The sequence below is a fragment of the Microcebus murinus genome, chromosome 14, assembly GCF_040939455.1.
Source record: "Microcebus murinus isolate Inina chromosome 14, M.murinus_Inina_mat1.0, whole genome shotgun sequence".
Lineage (NCBI taxonomy): Eukaryota > Metazoa > Chordata > Mammalia > Primates > Cheirogaleidae > Microcebus > Microcebus murinus.
Genome location: NC_134117.1, coordinates 44,138,591 through 44,153,800, shown reverse-complemented (window position 1 = coordinate 44,153,800; position 15,210 = coordinate 44,138,591). Strand labels below are relative to the sequence as shown.

The following is a 15,210-nucleotide window of genomic DNA, read 5'->3' as shown; positions in this document are numbered from 1 at the left end:
TGTAAGGTCAGGTATGTGCCAAGTCAACTGAATTCTTCCCACTTATGAAAGTGTTGTTACTTTTTGGTTAGATTCAGCTAAGGTATAGGCAGCTTGTGTTCCTTGACTTTTGGTAGAAGATGATACTTTTCTCTGTTTTATGAAAGGGCACATAAGGGTGGTGAACAGAGGATTGAAAAGGAATGAGATGGGACTAAAAACTAAGAAAATGCCATGGCCTCTAAACTGGTGTTGCTAAGTGAATGCCACTTCGCTCTCCCTCACCAGCCTGCCCCTTCCAGCCCCCATCCTCCCCTGCCCCCAGAAAAAAGATTCAGGTATAGTCAGTGCCTAACATCCAGAAATTCCCTTCGTTATAAATGGTATCCTTTAAAACAAAGCATAAAATTAAAGCATAAAGTGCGTAACTGATTGGTAAGTTGGTTGTTCCTTGCAAAGTATAAACCATAGACATGGTTCAAAAGACTTTTCTGCCTGATGGAGTCAGCCTTCAGCACTGGAGAAGAGATGCTCTGCCGGTTTCTGGTAGTTACAAAAATAAATTCTCTTGAGACATGGATTGAGCTCAAATCATTGACTTGGAGGAATGCCCAAAGTTTGCATTTGCAGTATGACTTGTCCAAAAGAGTTAAGCAATATAATATTAAGAATTATGGCTAGGAGGGATGATGAATAGGTGAGTTTTTCTTTAGTTCTTCCACTTTCTTTAGAATAATATGTAAGCCTAGAAAAAGATAAGTTCTGAATGTTTGAATTGAAATGTACACTAGGAATGAAAATCTTCACCCTTGTGGGAGTAACTGGTAATCCAAGGACTGGATTATAGCAATGGCACGGGCACAGCATGAAGAGGAGCATAAAAGCTAAAGCAGATTCTCATTTTTCTCTTCAAGTTTCATTATTATCCTGAACCAGTGCTTTCTCGGAGCGAGACTGTACTCAACTTTGACGTAGAACATTAGCCCTTGGCAGGCATTCCAAATCTCTGTGACCAGCTCAGTTTGTTTGAGTTGTAGAAGTAGACAGGACTAAATGTATGTTTGCTCTCCTCCAGTGAGTGTGCTTACCTCCTTTGTGTGTTTCTTGCCCCACTGCCAGAAGAAATGCTGCTATTACATCCATCTTTCCTAGTGGTAGGTCCACCTCATGGCTGCTCTAGTGTTTAGGGTGTACATGAGTCCCATGAATATTCTAGGAAGGCACCAGAATTGGAACCTGCGCAGTTGACAAACCTATATATGTACATATACACCATATCCCACTATAGGTACTTAAATATGGGGTGTTAAAAATATGACTCCACTTTTGAGATTTCTCCTATGATACCTTTTAAGAATTAAAAGAATAAGTTATGCAAAAATATCTGAGACAAACTATATTCTATTATCCATAATGAAGACAGCTATAGATGTGGATATATTTAATTAGAGATGTGTTTTATAATGTGCAGTATAAAATATTTTCTAAAATCTCAAAAGGTACTAAGGCTTCACGTCTCATGGAAAAAGTGTACTCTTCTTTCTAAATGCTCTTATAAAAGTATTTTTAACGTTTATATATTGTGCATAATATGGCATACAAATTGTATTACTTCATTGGCTTGTTTGCCATGATATATTGTGCATGATAAAATGTTTTCAGTTGCATTGCTTGCTTATGGTAACCATGAACCATATTTTTCTGTTTTTTTTTTCCCTTTGTATGTACACATGCATTTTAAAATCATTTCATATTATGTTTTCTTTTTCCCTCATCAAAAGGAATATACTGCATGGAACAAATAAATGCAAACATTCCTTTTCTTTGTTTTTTGTTTAAAGTTCTGACTCAGAAAATTTCTTGCTCTTATTGGCTTTTTATGGGTGTGAAGCATAACTGAATTGTGCATGGAAGATACAGATTTAAAATCCAGTGGCTTCACAGTTTGCACATCAGTTGCCTGTCACTTAAAAGTTATTTTGGATTCTGCATGAAATAGGCTTGAGTGGTTTTTGAAAAAAAGAGTTTTAGATATTTAATGTATAGCTACACATATTGAAATGGTTCTAAGTAGGTGCAATCTGTATAATGGAAAAGCTCAAGGAGAGGAAACATTAGAAATGACTAAAATGATAGTCATATGGTTGCACAAAACAAACATGTACCTATACAGGCAAAATAGAACGGCTACTGATATTTTAAAACCAGCACATAAGAAAGTCAATAGGAAGTAAGGGAACAGTTTTCCATTGTGGTTATTTTTCTCATCATTAATTCTTTCCTCGTGTTTTCTATTTTTCATTATTGGCCCATTTGGTTGCGATGTGCTTTTCCTGTCTTTCATTTCACATTGCTCTGTTTTTTTATTTAGTTTTTTTTTTATTTTGGATTAATTATGTGCGTAGAAATTTATTTTTCCTCTTTTACTTAGTCGTTCCTTTTGCCTCTTCCATCCTAAATCATGCAAACAATTGTACTTGCTTTTGTAATATTTCAAAGTTTACTGACCAATTTTTTTCTCTGGTCTCTCTGTTTCTCAACCATTTTTGTTGATTTTTGTGTTTGATTTCATTTTAAAATTTAAGAAACAGTTGAACGGAGTGCAGGAGCAACAAGATCCCTCCCTACCACTTACTCATACAAGCCATTCTTTTCTACAAGACCATACCAGTCCTGGACAACAGCTCCAACTACAGTGCCCGGGCCAGCCAAGTCAGGCTTCACTTCCTTATCAAGTTCTTCCTCTAATACGCCATCAGCTTCTCCATTAAAATCAATATGGTCTGTTTCGACTCCTTCTCCAATCAAATCCACGTTAGGCGCATCAACTACGTCTTCAGTAAAATCCATTAGTGACGTGGCATCTCCAATTAGATCTTTTCGGACAATTTCTTCGCCAATAAAAACTGTGGTGTCACAATCTCCATACAATATCCAAGTTTCCTCTGGTACCCTGGCTAGAGCTCCCGCTGTCACGGAGGCTATGCCCTTAAAAGGGCTGGCATCCAATGCTACATTTTCCTCACGAACCTCTCCAGTGACTACAGCGGGGTCTCTCTTGGAGAGGTCGTCAATTACTATGACACCCCCTGCTTCTCCCAAATCAAACATTAACATGTATTCCTCAAGTTTGCCATTTAAGTCCATTATTACATCAGCAGCACCGCTAATATCTTCACCTTTAAAGTCAGTGGTGTCTCCAGCTAAATCAGCAGTTGATGTCATTTCATCAGCTAAAGCTACGATGGCATCTTCCCTCTCATCGCCCGTGAAACAGATGCCTGGACATGCAGAGGTAGCATTAGTCAATGGATCTATTTCCCCTCTGAAATATCCATCATCTTCAACTTTAATTAACGGATGCAAAGCCACTGCCACATTACAGGAAAAAATTTCAACAGCTACAAACTCTGTGAGCTCTGTGGTCAACGGAGCCACTGACACAGTTGAGAAAGTGTTTTCTACCACGACAGCCATGCCATTTTCCCCACTCAGGTCATATGTTTCTGCAGCACCGTCAGCTTTTCAGTCTCTAAGAACTCCTTCCGCAAGTGCACTCTATACATCCCTCGGGTCGTCAATCTCTGCAACTACCTCATCTGTAACTTCATCAATAATAACAGTGCCAGTATACTCTGTAGTCAATGTTTTGCCAGAACCAGCATTAAAGAAACTTCCAGACTCTAATTCACTTACAAAATCAGCAGCAGCCTTGCTGTCACCCATTAAAACATTGACTACGGAGACACGTCCTCAGCCTCATTTCACTCGAACTTCATCTCCAGTTAAGTCATCTTTGTTCCTTGCACCCTCTGCCCTTAAGTTGTCTACACCATCTTCTTTATCTTCCAGTCAGGAGATATTAAAAGACGTGGCTGAGATGAAAGAGGACCTCATGCGGATGACTGCGATACTACAGACAGACGTGCCTGAGGAGAAGCCATTCCAACCCGAACTCCCAAAAGAAGGGAGAATTGACGATGAAGAACCTTTCAGAATTGTGGAGAAAGTAAAGGAAGACTTAGTGAAAGTCAGTGAAATCCTTAAAAAGGATGTGTGCGTAGATAATAAAGGATCACCTAAATCGCCAAAGAGTGACAAAGGACACTCTCCTGAAGATGACTGGATAGAATTTAGTTCAGAAGAAATACGAGAAGCAAGACAACAAGCTGCCATGAGCCACTCTCCGTCTCTGCCGGAGAGAGTGCAAGTGAAAGCGAAAGCCGCCTCCGAAAAGGATTATAACTTGACTAAAGTTATTGACTACCTGACAAATGATATTGGGAGTAGTTCACTGACAAACTTAAAGTACAAGTTTGAGGATGCAAAGAAGGATGGTGAGGAGAGACAGAAGAGAATTTTAAAACCAGCAATTGCTTTGCAGGAACACAAACTCAAAATGCCCCCAGCCTCCATGAGGCCTTCCACCTCCGAGAAAGAATTGTGTAAAATGGCTGATTCCTTTTTTGGAACAGATACTATTTTAGAGTCTCCAGATGACTTTTCTCAACATGACCAGGATAAAAGTCCCTTGTCTGACAGTGGCTTTGAAACAAGAAGTGAAAAAACACCTTCAGCCCCACAAAGCGCTGAAAGCACTGGTCCCAAACCGCTTTTTCACGAAGTCCCCATCCCTCCCGTCATCACAGAAACAAGAACTGAAGTGGTGCATGTGATCAGGAGCTATGAGCCTTCAGCTGGGGATGCTCCCCAGGCCCAACCAGAGGAACCTGTGTCACCCAAACCTTCACCGACATTTATGGAACTGGAACCAAAGCCCTCCACCTCTAGTATTAAAGAAAAAGTTAAAGCGTTTCAAATGAAAGCCAGTAGTGAAGAAGATGACCACAGTCGGGTTTTGAGCAAAGGCATGCGTGTTAAAGAAGAGACTCACATAACCACGACCACCAGAATGGTTTATCATTCTCCACCAGGCAGTGAAGGTGCCTCTGAAAGAATTGAAGAAACCATGTCAGTCCATGACATCATGAAGGCCTTTCAGTCCGGGCGGGACCCTTCCAAAGAACTGGCAGGTCTGTTTGAACATAAGTCAGCAGTGTCTCCAGATGTTCACAAGTCTGCTGCTGAAACCTCAGCCCAGCATGCAGAGAAGGACACCCAAATGAAACCCAAACTGGAGCGTATAATAGAAGTCCACATCGAAAAAGGTAACCAAGCTGAGCCCACTGAAGTCATTATTAGAGAGACCAAAAAGCATCCAGAAAAAGAAATGTATGTGTATCAGAAAGACTTATCCCGGGGAGATATTAACCTAAAAGATTTTCTGCCAGAAAAACACGATGCTTTTCCTTGTTCAGAGGAACAGGGTCAGCAAGAAGAAGAAGAACTTACTGCCGAAGAGTCATTGCCTTCTTATCTGGAGTCTTCCAGAGTAAACACTCCTGTGTCCCAAGAAGAAGATAGCCGCCCTAGTTCTGCTCAACTCATATCTGATGACTCTTATAAAACATTGAAGCTTTTGAGTCAACACTCAATAGAATACCATGACGATGAGTTGTCAGAACTAAGAGGGGAGTCTTACAGGTTTGCTGAGAAAATGCTTCTGTCAGAAAAGCTAGATGTGTCTCACTCTGATACTGAGGAGTCGGTCACAGACCATGCAGGACCCCCTAGCTCAGAGTTACAGGGGTCCGATAAGCGGTCCAGAGAAAAAGTAGCCACTGCCCCTAAAAAAGAAATTCTCTCCAAAATCTATAAAGATGTGTCTGAAAATGGTGTAGGTAAAGTGTCTAAAGATGAGCATTTTGATAAAGTGACAGTGTTGCACTATTCTGGCGATGTTAGTAGTCCAAAACATGCCATGTGGATGCGCTTTACTGAGGACAGATTAGACAGAGGTAGAGAGAAGTTGATATATGAAGATAGGGTGGACAGGACCGTGAAGGAGGCTGAAGAAAAACTGACTGAAGTGTCACAGTTTTTTCGTGACAAAACCGAAAAGCTAAATGATGAACTGCAGTCCCCAGAGAAGAAGGCACGCCCTAAAAATGGCAAAGAATACTCTTCTCAAAGCTCTACCAGTAGCAGCCCTGAGAAAGTACTGCTAACAGAACTGCTGGCGTCCAATGACGAATGGGTTAAGGCAAGGCAGCGCGGCCATGACGGACAGGGCCTCCCCACGGCCGAGGAAAAGAAAGCGTCCAGTCTGCCCAGCAGCCCGGAGAAGAGGGTTCTTTCCCAACATACCGAGGACAGCAAGTCTGCAGCGGAAGCCAAAGGAAGTATCTCACAAAGCAAAGCACCAGACGGGCCTCAGTCTGGATTTCAGCTCAAACAATCTAAACTCAGTTCCATTAGATTAAAATTTGAACAAGGCACTCATGCAAAAAGTAAGGACATGTCTCAAGAAGACAAAAGGTCAGATGGCCCATCCAGAATCCCAGTTAAAAAAATACAGGAGAGCAAGCTGCCTGTCTACCAAGTTTTTGCTAGAGAAAAACAGCAGAAGGCCATAGACCTCTCAGATGAAAGTGTATCTGTGCAAAAAGATTTTACGGTATTAAAAGCTAAAGATGAGCGTGCCCAAAGCAACGAAATTGTTGTAAATGATACTGGCTCTGATGATGTGAAAAAACAGAGAACTGAAATGTCAAGTAAAGCAATGCCTGACTCTTTTTCTGAGCAACAGGCTAAAGACTTGGCATGTCATGTAACCTCAGATTTAGCAACTAAGGGACCATGGGACAAAAAGGTCTTTAGAACGTGGGAAAGTTCTGGAGCCACTAACAATAAGTCTCAGAAAGAAAAACTTTCGCATGTACTTGTTCATGATGTAAGAGAGAATCACATTGGTCACCCTGAGAGTAAAAGTGTTGATCAAAAAAATGAATTTATGTCTGTGACTGAGAGAGAACACAAATTGTTAACAAATGGCTCTCTCTCAGAAATTAAGGAAATGACTGTAAAATCTCCCTCCAAAAAAGTCTTATATAGGGAATATGTTGTTAAAGAAGGGGAACATCCAGGTGGCTCTCTCGATCAACTTTCCAGGAGAAGTGAGAGCTCAGCAGTGTCACACATGCCAGTCAGAGTTGCTGATGAGAGGAGAATGCTGCCTTCTAACATTCCTGATGGTTTTTGTGAGCAGTCGGCATTTCCAAAACACGAACTATCACAAAAATTGCCCCAAGCGAGTATGAGTAAAGAGACAGTTGAGACACAGCACTTTAATTCTGTAGAAGATGAAAAACTTACCTATTCAGAAATCAGCAAAGTTTCCAAACATCAGAGTTATGTAGGTTTATGCCCACCTCTTGATGAAACCGAAACCTCCCCCACCAAATCTCCTGATTCTTTAGAGTTTAGCCCAGGAAAAGAATCTCCCTCTAGTGATGTATTCGACCACAGTCCCATTGATGGATTGGAAAAACTTGCACCACTAGCTCAGACAGAGGGTGGGAAAGAGATAAAAACTTTACCTGTTTATGTCAGTTTTGTACAAGTGGGGAAGCAATATGAAAGGGAGATACAACAAGGAAGTGTAAAAAAAATCATAAGTCAGGAATGTAAGACAGTACAAGAAACCAGGGGGACCTTTTATACAACTAGACAACAAAAGCAACCTCCTTCTCCCCAAGGTAGTCCAGAAGATGATACTCTAGAGCAAGTATCCTTTTTAGATAGCTCTGGGAAAAGCCCTTTAACCCCAGAAACACCCAGTTCAGAAGAAGTGAGTTATGAATTTACGTCTAAGACACCAGACTCGCTCATAGCTTACATACCAGGCAAACCCAGCCCAATTCCCGAGGTTTCTGAGGAGTCAGAGGAGGAAGAGCAGGCCAAGTCAACTTCCCTAAAGCAGACTACAGTGGAGGAGACAACCATTGAGCGGGCAGTGCCTAAAGATGTGAGCAAGGACTCTAACCAAAGACCCAAAAATAACAGAGTTGCCTATATTGAATTCCCCCCTCCTCCACCGCTGGATGCAGACCAGATTGAGTCAGAGAAGAAGCATCATTATCTCCCTGAAAAAGAGATTGACATGATTGAAGTCAATCTGCAAGACGAGCATGACAAATACCAACTGGCTGAACCCGTCATCAGAGTGCAGCCACCTTCACCAGTTCCTCCTGGGGCAGATGTCAGCGATTCAAGTGATGACGAATCTGTTTATCAACCGGTCCCAGTTAAAAAATACACCTTCAAATTAAAAGAAGTAGATGACGAGCAAAAAGAAATGACAAAATCCAAAGCTTCTGCTGAAAAGGCTTCCAACCAGAAAGAACTGGAAAGTAATGGATCTGGAAAGGATAACGAATTTGGCCTTGGCCTCGATTCACCTCAGAACGAAACTGCCCAGAATGGGAACAACGACCAGTCCATCACAGAGTGTTCCATCGCGACCACAGCGGAGTTTTCGCATGATACAGATGCCACAGAGATCGACTCTCTGGATGGCTATGACCTGCAAGATGAAGATGATGGTTTGACAGAGAGCGATTCTAAACTCCCAAGTCAAACCATAGAAATTAAGAAAGATGTCTGGAACACCGAGGGCATTCTGAAGCCGGCCGATCGCTCTTTTAGCCAGAGTAAACTTGAAGTTATCGAGGAGGAGGGAAAGGTGGGACCAGATGAAGATAAGCCACCTTCCAGAAGTTCCTCATCTGAAAAGACTCCTGATAAGACTGATCAGAAGTCAGGGGCCCAGTTTTTCACACTAGAGGGCAGACATCCCGACAGATCAGTGTTTCCTGATACTTACTTCAGTTACAAAGTAGACGAAGAATTTGCTACTCCTTTTAAAACAGTAGCTACCAAAGGTCTAGATTTTGACCCTTGGTCTAATAACCGAGGGGATGATGACGTTTTTGACGGTAAATCACGGGAAGATGAGACTAAGCCATTTGGTCTGGCAGTGGACGACCGCTCTCCAGCCACAACCCCTGATACAACGCCAGCCAGAACGCCAACTGATGAAAGTACCCCAACTAGTGAGCCTAACCCCTTCCCATTTCATGAAGGAAAAATGTTTGAGATGACTCGCAGTGGTGCAATTGACATGAGCAAGAGGGATTTTGTTGAAGAGAGGCTCCAATTTTTCCAGATTGGTGAGCATACTTCTGAAGGGAAGTCAGGGGACCAGGGGGAAGGGGATAAAAGTATGGTCACTGCCACACCACAGCCACAGTCAGGGGACACCACTGTAGAGACCAATCTAGAGAGAAATGTAGAGGCACCTACAGTGGAACCCAACCCCAGCATCCCGACCAGCGGAGAGTGTCAGGAAGGCACATCCAGTAGTGGCTCCCTGGAGAAAGCGGCAGCAGCCACTAACACCTCTAAAGTTGACCCCAAGTTGCGCACGCCTATAAAAATGGGAATTTCTGCATCCACCATGACCATGAAGAAAGAAGGCCCTGGAGAAATGACAGATAAGATAGAAGCTGTGATGACCAGTTGTCAGGGATTAGAAAATGAAACTATGACAATGATTTCAAATACAGCCAATAGCCAGACGGGCATTAGGCCCCAAGAAAAACATGATTTTCAAAAAGATAACTTTAATAACAACAACAATTTGGATTCTTCCACTATACAGACAGATAACATTACAAGTAATGTAGTTCTGACAGAACATTCTGCACCCACTTGTACCACAGAGAAAGCTAATCCAGTGAAAGGCTCATCAGGAAAAAAGACAGGGGTACTACAAGGACACTGTATAAGAGATAAGCAGAAAGGTCTTGGAGAGCAGCAAAAGACAAAGGAATCAATAGGGATTAGGCAAAAATCCAAACTCCCCATAAAGGCCACTTCACCAAAAGATACCTTCCCACCAAATCATACTCCAAACATTAAAGCAAGTAAAACAAAGCAGGTTAGTCAATGCGAGAAAACCAAAACCCTTACTTCTTCATGCGCAGATGTAAAGTCCAGAATTCCCGTGAAAAACACACACAAGGATAACACAGTTTCAGTTAGAAAAGCATGTGCCACACAAAAGCAAGGGCAGCCAGAGAAAGGCAAGGCCAAACAGCTTCCATCCAAGTTGCCAGTAAAGGTAAGATCCACCTGTGTCACCACCACCACTGCCACCACCACCACCACCACCAGCACCAGCACAGTTAAAGTTAGGAAAAGTCAGCTCAAGGAAGTATGTAAACATTCCATTGAATATTTTAAGGGAATTAGTGGTGAGACCTTAAAGCTTGTGGACCGCCTCTCTGAAGAAGACAAAAAGATGCAGTCCGAGTTGTCCGATGAGGAAGAAAGTACCTCGAGAAACACGTCGTTGTCCGAGACTTCCCGGGGTGGCCAGCCTTCAGTTACAACGAAGTCTGCTAGAGATAAGAAAACAGAGGCAGCACCTTTAAAATCAAAGAGTGAAAAGGCCGGCAGTGAGAAAAGGAGCAGTAGGAGGACTGGTGAGAATGAAGGCAGTCAGGTCTCTCGAGCACTCTGCTCACATCCTGGAGAACGAGCATAGTTTGTAAACACTTTCCAACTCGTAGACCCTAGTGCATGAACTGTTGTGATTGCCTGTGGAGTGACTTAACCGTAGTTTCTCATTCTGTCATTGTCATCTGTATGTGCTGTCTTATATATATATATATATATACTCTTCTTTCTTCCTATCAAACTACAATGTAGACAGCTAGGGAAGCATGCTGAAGATATTGGTGTCATTCAAGATAAACAACTTTTTTTTTTTTAATGTGCTAATGGATATGATTCTGTCAAAGTTAAAAAGCACTGATGTTGAAATCCCATCATGGTGTTTTCACCAACACAACACTTCTGTAACTGTTATAAAGTAGCTAGCTCGTCAGCATGTTTGATCTCATTACATTGAGCATCCATGTAGTCTGACATTTGGCCTGGTGCAGGTTGAAAACAAGTGAGCCATGTGAAAAGAAGTGTTCATGTAGGTGATTAGGACACATTTAAGTGTACAGTGTTAGCATTAGTCTCTCTGTAAAATCTGCGTACTGCTAAAAGCAATTTTCCAGTGTTGTATTTTTCTTGATGATTATTTTAATTAAGAAATTGTAAATCGTAGGTCCTCAGAGTCCATGTGAACGGACAGATATCAGGATGGCAATAGTAGCCGATCACCTGGGACTTAGTTGGACAGGTAAGTGTGCATACTCCTGAGTGAAACAGTTTCTTCATTTGTCTTACATAAGCAGTTCAGTACGTATATTTTAAAATATAGAGACAAGTGAAAAACATTTTTTATCCGTAATTCTGTCCACCCAGAGATAATTACTGACAGCACCTTGTATATTGTGTTTTTCCAAAGCTTTATCTATGCGCATACACTAAGGAATAGAAATTTTTTTATTCATTTTTTTGAGATGGGGTCTCCATCACCCACTACAGTGCAGTGGCATCATCGTAGTTCACTGCAACCTCAAATTCCTGGGCTCAAACGGTCCTCCCACCTCAGCCTCCTGAGTAGCTGGGATTACACGTGTGCACTGCCATGCCCAGATGATTTTTAAAAAAATTTTTTTAGAGATAGGGTCTCACTATGTTGCCCAGACTAGTCTCAAACTCCTGGCCTCAAGTGATCCTCCGCCTCAGCCTCCCAAAGTGCTAGGAAGGAATAGAAATTCCAATTTTATTTTACCTTAAATGTAAGTACTTTCTTCACAATGCCATTTTTGTAATACAGAATAACTTTTTACATATAGCAAATTTATTTTGTAGCATAAAGGAAAACATAGCAAAGGTCTATGACTTTTCAGTAATCCAAATTCTTTAACATGGTTAATATTCTCAGAGCAATCAGCAGTTCAATTAACCCATGCCTAGGTTTCACAAATTTTAGTCATTCTTTGTGAAGTCATCTTTACAATTTTTATAATATACAATCTGCATGCATATTTACCTGCTGCTTTTCTTTATGTGGACTCATTTCTATGCTCAAAAATTTATTTATAATGAAAACCTTATATTACTTTGATAATGGGAAATAAGGATTTTTCTGCAATATCTATTAATATATAAACAAAACAAAGGAGGGACAGTAAGTTTAAATTTTGAATTAAAATTTTTTTAAATAGGATATAATAAACATATTCCATTTACAAAAGCAGTCAAATTCTGTGAAATGAATGAAACTGTTTATAATCAGTGCGTAGAAAGGAATATTTGGTTTGATTTCGTTTCACTAAAGATAAAGACAAGGTTCTGTGTCAACTAGACAATTCTAATTTATAGTTTTGATCTTTAACAGAGCCTCCAAAATCCTACCTCACATGAATCTGAAAAATGTTGTTTTATAGGTTGAGTGTATTTTTTAATGCACAGCCAAAAAACATAATAGTTAAAATAATGGTCATTGTCATATCTAAAGTCATTTTGCATACCATCAACAACATATTTTCCATACAATTATCTGTCATTAAAAGGGAGAAACTGAAACTGGATAGTGAGAAACAAGTTCATCTAAATTGTTTCTGTTAAATGCCCTTAGCCCCCTGCTCACCCCCACCATCCCATATGAAACCCTCCTCTCTCCATCCACCCAGTCCTGCTCTCAGGTACACACTAATGACCCAGGAGCCAAGTGGATCCTGAAAATACAGATGGTCTGAGTAATCTTTTGCAGGCGGTTAAGAGTTAGTTGTAATTTGTTATGTATAAATATTTGCTCACAGCAAATTAAAAACATATATATTTTACCATTAGACATTATAATCTGAAAATATATTGGAACAAGTGTTGATCTTTCAGTATGCTGAAAATTATTAGACTATTTTCCTTAAGCAAATACAGTCCTTAGTTTGTCAGAGTAAATATTAGATGTACATATTTTAGGGGTATGTGTGATAATTTGATGTATTCATATCAAGTCAGGGTAATTGGGATATCTCTGTCTTTGCTCTTCACGGAGTCTTCAGACAATGGATACAGTTTGGTGATGAGGGCTTGTTGGGCAGTAAGTGCACTGTCTCTTAAAACACAAAGAGATGAAGAACTTAAAGATTACCTTCCTCCAATTAGAATTACTATATCTGAATGAAGATTAGGAAATTTAAGCATTTATGAGAACAAAATTTAAATCTGCCCCTCAAAACCACTATTAACATCTTAATGTCCTTTGATGTTTTAGAAAAAGCCTTTTAATAATATTATACATACAGTGTAATCCACTTTTTTATTTATAACTACACAGCTTTCTGCAAAATTAAATATTCTCTGATCTTGGCTTTAATGGATAAAAAGCATATCCAATAGATGTACCTCACAATGGTATTTTTTTTAACTGTAGTTCATAATGCACTAATGAGCCATGAAATCAATTCATGCTTTGTTTTTGTTTTTAAATGGAATATAAAAGAAAATGTATGTTACACGTATTAAGGCTAAATTTTACTCCATAAAGATTTGCTTTTATTTATATAAACACTATGGTATATAATGTATTTCTAACTGTAGGCCATGATCTAAAGAGTTTACAAGTCAGCAACTCTTCTTTTGTTCACCATGTGAACTGTTTTCAATTTTTCAGTAGTATAAGCCTGCAGTTAACATAAACGTATATAAATCCTTGTATATACCCTTATGTATCATCAGGATAAATTTCTAAAAGAAATCACTTGGTCAAAAGATCTGGACTTTTTTGAGCCTCTAAATGCATTTTGCCAAATTGCTAGAAATATTTGTTAACGGGGATAGAATCTTGACTAATCCCTTTTCCATGGGAACATTTTTTTCCATTTCTTACTTTTTATAATGATTAAGGTATAATACCTACCTGATAAAATTTTTTTTTAATGCACAAGAAAACATACATCTTTGAGTCCTAATTTTCCCTCTCCCCAAGGTAGCCGCAATACTTAGATCATATGTATCTTTGCAAAGACACTCTGCATTTACAAGATTTAGTGTTTGAGTATATACATGTAGATGGACAGAAAGCTGTCTCCCTTTTATTTTTTATATAAGTGGCTATATGTCATATATGATGATCTGGCCTGGAGTCATCATATAACCTCTGAGTTCAGGAAACTTGAAGGCACATAGAGTGAAATAGTATGTGAGTAAAAGGTGTACTTCATAAAGATTGCTTGAGCAAACCCTATCAGCACCTCTTGTGCCGTATACATGAATTATAAAGCTCTACCTATCATGTACACAGTGTGCTCAAATTTTAGAGAATTTGGCTGAATTAGAAGAATTAAGCAATATCCTCTTTGTAAAGATCAAAAATCTTTATAAAATTATCTCTAAGTCACAGAAAGTATGATTACTACTTTCCTGTGAAATCAAGTATATAAAGATTAATGCCCAAGGCTATACTTGGGCTTTACTAAACAATTATTTTTTTCTTTTTGGTGGGCAGTAAGCATTACTTTTATGAAATATGTTATTAAAGTAGAATATGCAATCTTAGTAACTCTTTTTCTTTTCTACAGAACTGGCAAGGGAACTGAATTTTTCAGTGGATGAAATCAATCAAATACGTGTGGAAAATCCAAATTCTTTAATTTCTCAAAGCTTCATGTTATTAAAAAAATGGGTTACCAGAGATGGAAAGAATGCTACAAGTATGCTGAAATTATATTATTTTAACTTTTAAAACCTCATATGTACACTATTTTAGATAAGCCTACTGTTATGTTCATTCGAATATTCTAAATTTTCTGTAATTTTTCATATAATGTAGAAAAATCAGTGATCATGAAGTAATAGCAAGTCTTTTGAATTTATACTTATTTATTTTAGTGTTAATAGTCTAAATTTCTGCTCTTAGGAAAGAAACTTTTTGGAAAGCATGTAGTGGGGAATTTTTTGCATTTTGTCCATTGTTCTCTCCATGACCATCAAAAGTAGAAAAATAATTCTAGTTGTTAAATCATGGGACAGTCATCAGAAACACTCTGAAGTTACTGCCATGGCTGGAGGTGGATGTGCAGAGAGGAAGATAGGATTAGGGGAAACAAATAGTTTTATTCAGCTTGATATGTGGTGGCAGAACATTCTCTGATATTGTTGGGTTTGGCTGGGGGATGGGAGTGGCACTGTATTTCAGTAAGTGCTAACCCACGATAATGTGGAATAAGTTATTGTGGGTTTGCCTGTGTCAGCCTGACCTTAGCAAGTCATTAAAATGCTCAGCATCAAGTATGAGGGTGACCTATTTTGACATTCTAAAAGAAAAGGAACTAGTTTTATTATAACTAGCTTTATTTATAACTAAAAGGAATCTAGCTATTTTAAGGCCCATCTGCTGTTACACTGGAATGAATGCTGTTG

At 39.5% G+C, this 15,210-nt stretch overlaps 1 protein-coding gene across 13 annotated transcripts in view; it reads left to right on the top strand.

The window, feature by feature from the left end:
- Window positions 1-15,210, top strand: part of ANK3 (ankyrin 3) — a 325,335-nt gene that overhangs the window by 282,888 nt on the left and 27,237 nt on the right. For 9 of the 13 annotated variants that reach the window (XM_076010011.1, XM_076010010.1, XM_076010009.1 and 6 more), the window contains 3 exons: window positions 2,565-10,367; window positions 11,003-11,077; window positions 14,370-14,501. In XM_076010011.1, the coding sequence (XP_075866126.1) occupies window positions 2,565-10,367; window positions 11,003-11,077; window positions 14,370-14,501 (8,010 nt within the window). The remainder of the gene's footprint in view (window positions 1-2,564; window positions 10,368-11,002; window positions 11,078-14,369; window positions 14,502-15,210) is intronic. The other 4 variants (XM_012762808.3, XM_076010017.1, XM_012762809.3 and 1 more) reach the window with 2 other exon arrangements.